The 7,286-nt window shown below is 39.9% G+C and overlaps 1 protein-coding gene across 1 annotated transcript in view; it reads left to right on the plus strand.

The window, feature by feature from the left end:
• Positions 1–6,591, plus strand: part of WEE1 (WEE1 G2 checkpoint kinase) — a 22,223-nt gene extending 15,632 nt beyond the window's left edge. Inside the window, exons 11-12 of the mRNA XM_021710297.1 lie at positions 432–520; positions 6,362–6,591. Coding sequence (XP_021565972.1) covers positions 432–520; positions 6,362–6,387 — 115 coding nt within the window. The 3' untranslated portion in view covers positions 6,388–6,591. The remainder of the gene's footprint in view (positions 1–431; positions 521–6,361) is intronic.
• The last annotated feature ends 695 nt before the right edge of the window (positions 6,592–7,286 follow it).

Raw genomic sequence — 7,286 nt, forward strand, 5'->3', positions numbered from 1 at the left:
CTAATTTTAAAACTTTTTTTTTTTTTTTTTTTGTAGAAATGAGGTCTCACTGTGTTGTCTGGGGTTATCTCAAACTCCTGACCTCAAATGATCCTTCTGCCTTAGTCCCCCAAGCACTAGCCATAGCCACTGCATCCAGCTGAAATTATTTAAGACCTAAAGTTATTACTAGCATCTTTATTACTTGTGTCCAAGTAAATGTGATATTTTAATTATAAAAGCACAACATAGAATCATTTCATAAACTTAAGTTGCTTAAATAGAAGCTTAAGTTTCATGTTATTTATTTTTTTCTTTTTTCAGTTACATCTTAAAATAGTGATGCAAATAGCTCGCAGTTTATAATATAGTTTGTGTTTGGCTTCCTAAGGTCTCTTCTTAGGATTAATATAGTATGTGAAAAGTCTTGTTTTCTATTTTTATGTTCTTAGAGAACTGAAGAAAGCCCAGATGGCAAAAGCTGCAGCTGAGGAAAGAGCACTGTTCACTGACCGGATGGCCACTAGGTCCACCACCCAGAGTAATAGAACATCTCGTCTTATTGGAAAGAAAATGAACCGCTCTGTCAGCCTTACTATATACTGAACTACTCATTTCCCACCTCCCCCAAAAAACTGTGACAAGAGGAAGCTAGGTTAAAATCACTGCTAGAATCCAGTTTGCAATTACTTTCTTGATTGGAGTCAGTAGTTTTACTGAAATACCTTTTAAGACTTTTATTTGTGAATTACAGTTGGAAGCTGTATTTTGACCATTGCCATATCAGGCTTTCATCTAGTCTTACCAGTTTGTCTTCTGTATGATGTCAGTCACTGTCAGATGTTACACCAGCCTTTCCAGGGTTAACCACTGTGGTGGTGTGCTGCTTATAGTTTGCTGTTGCATTGTAATAAAAGGTATCTTTCCCTGTAGTAACCTGTAAAAGGACTCAAGGGCTTTATTACGAACATTTTCCCTTTGAAAAGGGAAATGCTAAAAGACTCATTACTACTCAGCCTTCAATGTACCTGTGTGTCAATCTTTTATTTCTTTTTTTAAATTGTGAATTATACTTGTATATCCAACTGGGAGCACTTTGTAGGCATTGCATGAACCATGGGATGATAATTCTGTGGAAGTATTGCCTTGTGAATTTGCTGCTATTTTAGTTTTGTCTTTGCTGTAAACTTGTAGCATTAAACAATCATTGTTAATAGGCTTTCTTTTGGAAACAATTATGTGAAATGTATAGCTGCTCTTGATGAAAGCAGCTATTTGCCTTTGTTTTTTCTTTGAACTTTGAAGCTAGTGCATTGGAAAAATGCACCTCCCCCTACCTTTGGAAAGCTGTATTAATGTAGTATAATAATTACCGGTTTTGTAATTTTTTTCTGGTAATGACCTTCCCTGACTCTTTTTTTAAAATGTCTTCTCCCTCCTCCCAAGTTTTGTACTTGATTGTATTGTTAGTCTGTTTTTAAATGTTTTGCCCCGTTTCTCTTCAGTATATGTATATAAAAACAGATTTTGGTGATACTGTACATAGCTGTTTGAAATGCCAGAATGACTTCTGACATTCCACGTTTTTCACAAAATATATTTTATCTGTGATTAGCCATCCGACTTATAATACCGGCTAACATGTTGCAAAAAATATATATAACAATTTGTCTATTTGTTTTCTCATTAATTTTGGTTTAAAACATGTTTGCACTTGTCTTTGACTTGTGTTTTATTAACATTGATTGGCATATTAAAAGTCACTCTGAGCATACCATAGATCCTTGTGGTGCCTGTTTTCTACTATTTTATCTCCTTTATCACTACGTTATAAAATGTAGAGAATAATGTACATAAAGTACTAAAAGGGCACGTTTTTGATAGACTGAAACTTACTGAAGTTAACAATAGGCTTTAGTTCACATTAGTTGCATTTAAGACAAATTTACCCATCAATTTTGAAAGTTTTGTCGTTATAAACAGTATTTTTATATCACATTGCATATTATGGCTCTGACTTGCTAGAAATGTAGTATAATGTAAAATAGCTTCAGCTTCATGACTTCATAATTTGAACTGAATCACAGAAGAGAGCTTTAAAGCTTTAAACCTCCCACCAAACTAGCCTGGGTTTGTTTTTTTTTTTTTCCTTGAGTCAGGGTCTCACACTGGACTGGAGTGCAGTGACACAGTCATGGCTCACTGCAAACTCAACCTCCAGGGCTCAGGCAATCCTGCCTCAGCCTTCCCAGTAACTGGCATGCCACCATGCCTAGTTAATTTTTTTTCTTTTCTTTTTTTTTTTAGTTAGAGTCTCACTCTGTTGCCCAGACTGGAGTGCAGTGGCCACTCCTGGCCACTGCAGCCTCGACCTGCTGGGCTCCGGTGATCCTTCCTCCTCAGCCTTCCAAGTAGCTGGAACTACAGGCGTGCGCTACCACACCCGGCTAGTTTTTTGATTTATTGTAGAGATGAGGTCTCACCAAGTTGCCCAGGTGGGTCTCGAACCCACGGGCTCAGGCCATTCACTCACCTCAGCCTCCCAAGGCGCGAGATTACAGGCTGAGCCACCGAGCCCAGCCTTTTCTTTATTTTTGAGTTGGAGTCTTACCTTGTCACCCAGGCTGGAGGGCAGTAGCATGCTCCTGGCTACCGCAGCTTTGACCTGCTGGGCTTCCACCTCAGCCTTCCAAGTAGCGGGAACTACCAGGTATGCACCACCATACCTGGCTAATTTTTGATTTATTGTAGAGATGAGATCTCAGGCTGGTCTCGGAACCGGAGGCTCAGGCAATCCTCTCACCTCAACCTCCCGAAGTGCTGGGATTATAGGACTGAGCCACTGCGCCTGGCCTAATATTTTTCTTAATTTTCTGTAGAGACGAGGTCTCACTTTGTTGCCTAGACTGGTCTCAAACTCCTGGGCTCAGCCGATCCTTCTGCCTTGGCTTCCCAAAGTGCTGGAATTACAGATGTGAACCCCTGTGCCTGGCCTATGCTGAGTTTTAGAAATTGAAGCCAGGTGTGGCGGGCAGCTCACACCTGTAATCCCACCACTTTGGAGGCCAAGGTGGGAGGGTTGCTTAAGGCCAGGAGTTTAAGACTAGCCTGGCAACCAGCAAGACTCTGCCAAGAAAAAATAATTGAGAGTGCAAATTGAAGTGATAAGTAGTGTTATTTCTGTGACATCTCTTTCTGATGTAGATTAAAACCAGAGAATAAGCAGTGAAGACCATTGAGCAGATAAAATGGATAATCCAAGAACATTGTACTTTGATTGTGGGTACATTATGAGGGTCTATTTGTGCTCTAAATATCTTCTTTTTTTTTTTTTAAGAGATAAAGCTCTCATGTTCCCCAGGCTAGTCTCAAACCCCTAAACTCAACAGATCCTCCTATCTCAGCTTCTTTAGTAGATGGGACTATAATCCCATACAACAGCACCTAGCTTTTGCTATAAATATAGAGGGTGCCACAAAAATGGATACACATTCTAAGAAAGAAAAAAAATTGTAATAGTATACATACCAATAACAAGATGAATACAAGTCCTGTTTGACTTATGCAGTTATAAGAGGTGCTCAAAGTGGTTACCTCTGATTACAGTGAACTAAAAGATAACATCGCTTAAAATGTGTATCCTTTTTTTGGCACCCACGGTATTTCTAACAAGCTTGATTGTTTTAGCTTTTCAACTTATGGCATCTTACAAGGCAAACTTTAGAGGTCTGAGATGAATTGGTGCAGACAGGAATTCGTTTTAAGAGCTTGTGAGTATGGATGACAAAACCTAAAAAGTTGCATGGACTGGAGCAAGTAACTTGCACCTTGCAGTAGCTGCTGAGAACAAAACTATCAAAGGATGATAATTGGGCCAGGCATTGTGGCTTATGTCTATAATCCCAATGAGCTATGATCCTGCCTTTGTACTTTGGCCTGGGTGACAGTGAGACCCCTATCTCTTTAAAAAATTACGGTCATTGGTGTTCATTAGGATTACTCTAAATCACTAAGGTGCATTTTTTCCAGCGCATTCGCTTCAAAGAAAAATTCAGGTGTTTTTCATTAAGATTTGCAGTAAATTTCAATACTGTTTCAGAATATTAGATTAAGAGGAAAAAACCTGATATCTGGTGTTCAAGAGGAAATTCTTAGACCATCTAAAAACTAACATAAGTGTTGGACTCATGTTCAACGAAAGGTATTTTTGTTGAGTGCCTTCTATGTGCTGAGTACGAGTAGACCAGTAGGAATGAGTCTTTGCCCACTAAGAAATCAGGATAAAATAGAGGAGTCCTGTGTGAATATGTAGTGACAATAGAATGCAGTAAGTTCTCTGTTGGAGGGATTGTCCAGGGTAGAGTGACAGTTCAAAAGTGATGGTTCCCATACATATCTTGGGATTGGAGAATAAACCTAAGAAATTATGTTCAGGCTGATTTCAAGGTCATTGCAGTAATAATGACAGGATGAGAAAAGAGGACCTGGATTAGTACCCTGTTGTGGATAGAAACAAGAGGATGGGGATTTCACTAGATGGGAGCGCTATACTTTGAACAGTTTCTGTTTGTGGCTAATACTGAAATGTTGAAGAGTTTTCCAGAAAATTTAGTTAAAATGCAAAGGTCTATTAATGTTTGAGACAGGTATTTGCCATTGATAAAATATCTTTTTTGGAAAGCTGACTTTAGTTAGAAAGAAAAATTTTAAATATTGGCTGGGCACGGTGCTCACGATTATAATCCCAGCACTTTGGGAGGCCGAGGTGAGAGGAATGCCTGAGCCCATGGGTTCGAGACCCGTCTGGGCAACATGGCAAGCCCTTATCTCTACAATAAATCAAGAAAAAATTAGCTGGGCATGGTGGCACGTGCCTGTGGTTCCAGCTACTTGGAAGGCTGAGGCGGAAGGATCGCCGGAGCCCAGCAGGTCGAGGCTGCCGTGGCCGTGAATGTGCCCCTGCACTTCAGCCTGGGCAACGGAGACTCCAACTCAAAAAAAAAAAAATTTTTTTTAAGTATTGATTATGCAATTAAGTAAAAGAAATTACATATTGCAGTTGACTGTGAGTTGGAACTGTTGTCTTAACTTTATACTAACAAGAGTATAGAACAAGTACCCTTTGGTTAATGAACTAATAGCTTTTGAAGAACCAATTATCAAACTTTGATTTTCACTACACTTTGTTCCAGAGGTAAACAAATTATGGCATTAAAAAAAATTATAGCCGGGCTCGGTGGCTCAGCCTGTAATCCCGCACCTTTGGGAGGTTGAGGTGAGTGGATTGCCTGAGCCCGCGGGTTCGAGACCCGCCTGGGCAGCGAGACCTCATCTCTACAATAAATCAAAAAATCAGCCGGGCGTGGTAGCACATGCCTGTAATTCCGGTTACTCGGAAGGCTGAGGGGGAAGGATCACTGGAGCCCAGCAGGTCGAGGCTGCAGTGGCCGGGAGCGGCCACTGCACTCCAGTCTGGGCGACAGAGTGAGACTCCAACTCAAAAAAAAAAAAAAAAATTATAACAGGGCCTGGTGCAGTGGCTCACACCTGTAATTTCAGTTCTTTGAGAGACAGGTGGGAGGATTGCTTGAGCCCAGGACTTCAAGACCAGCCAGGGTAACATAGCATAGCGATACCTAGTGTCTACCATAAAATCAAAAAAATTAGCTGTGGTGGCCACGCCTATAGTCCCAGCTACTCCGGAGGCTGAGGTGGAAGGATTACCTGATCCCAGGAGGTGGAGGCTCAGTGAGCCATGATTGCGTCACTGCAGCCTGAGCAACTGATACCTTCGACTGAGAAAAAAAAAAAAGAAATTTATAACAGCTGTGTCTGGGTACTGCTTGAGGCTCTTTCCCAGTTCTTAGGCAACAGCATTCTGATTCTAAAGTAGTTTTTCTTCCTCCCCAATTCATCTCCACAAAGCATCTCACTGGCTTTAGCCAACAGAACAAATATGTTGTTGCATTCTTAAGGTATTTTTATCTGTGAAATTTTCAAAGGTCAATTAAAGCAATCAACAAGGAGCATGGATCCAAAAAGAATTTTGGAAGTGTTTTGAATATTGTGCACATCATAAGTGAAGCCTGGAACTAGGAATTTGGAGGAAACTGCCTCAATTCAGTGTTTTTTGAAGGCATTTGTATAACTGTGAAAAGCATCACTGAAACTGATTGACATTGCAGAGTGAGTGGATCTAGAAATTTCTCCTGCAATCTTGGTAGTATTGTTAGAAATCTCTCCGAAACTCGACAGAGTAGATTTTTATAAAAATGGAAGAGTAACACATCATTGAAACTGTCCTCTACCAACATTTAGCTTTCAAAAACTTTGAGAAGTATTCATCTGAACATCATTTAATTATTTTTTTTCTTTGTGGCAGATGACCCTCATTTTCAATGCAGTTGAAAGGTCTCTGGAGTAAGGAAAAATATCTATGTATCTACTAGGAAGACTTACCAGGAAAAGATGGCATGTTCTATCCAAACTTCATTAAACTAAGAGTCTAAGAAACCTCAGCCTGTCCAGCCCATGAAGAAAAATACCTCTAAGGAACATTTATCACAGCTCATATTGTTTAGTTTTATGTGGTTAATAAACATTTTGAAAAGCTTATATTTGTTTTGAGTTTTGACATTCTTGTGGTATGAGATGTGTTTCCAGGCCTGGAATTCCAATTCATGCCCACCGATGCATTATGCCAATGGGAAATACAAGTTCAGTGTACAACAACTCATTGATGATAATTACCCAGGAGAGGAGTCACTATTTTGCAGGTGAGTATAGTCTCAGGGGAGTAAAATAATTGAAGAACTCAGTTTATAAATAGCAAAGTCAGAATTCCAACTCAGATCTCATAGCAAAGAATCATGCTTTTTTCCAGACACTTGAAAGTTGAGGACAAATACTGTTGACAAAAAAATGCCAAACTCTGTAAAATATTTCAAGATAGTTGATTCTGACCAATATGAATGACCTTAGGCCCAGAAGCACCCATCCTCAGAAGACCGTGAGAACATGTATCTGGAGTGGTTGAATTACAGTTTGGTTATATACATTTTAGAAAGGCAGAAGGAAATCAATACATGTAAGATTTTCATTGGTCGGCCCAGGAAGGAGGGACATTTCTAAGTTCTCTGTTGGAAGGATTGTCCAGAGTAGAGTGACGGTTCAAAAGTGATGATTCCTGTACATATATTGGGAAGATACTGGTGATGGGGGTTTGCAGGTTATAGGTGGATTTAAGGATTTCTTTTTTTTTTGAGTTGGAGTCTCACTCTGTCGCCCAGACTGGAGTACAGTGGCTG

The sequence above is a fragment of the Carlito syrichta genome, unplaced genomic scaffold (genome assembly GCF_000164805.1).
Source record: "Carlito syrichta isolate Samal-C Ts95f unplaced genomic scaffold, Tarsius_syrichta-2.0.1 Scaffold288381, whole genome shotgun sequence".
Lineage (NCBI taxonomy): Eukaryota > Metazoa > Chordata > Mammalia > Primates > Tarsiidae > Carlito > Carlito syrichta.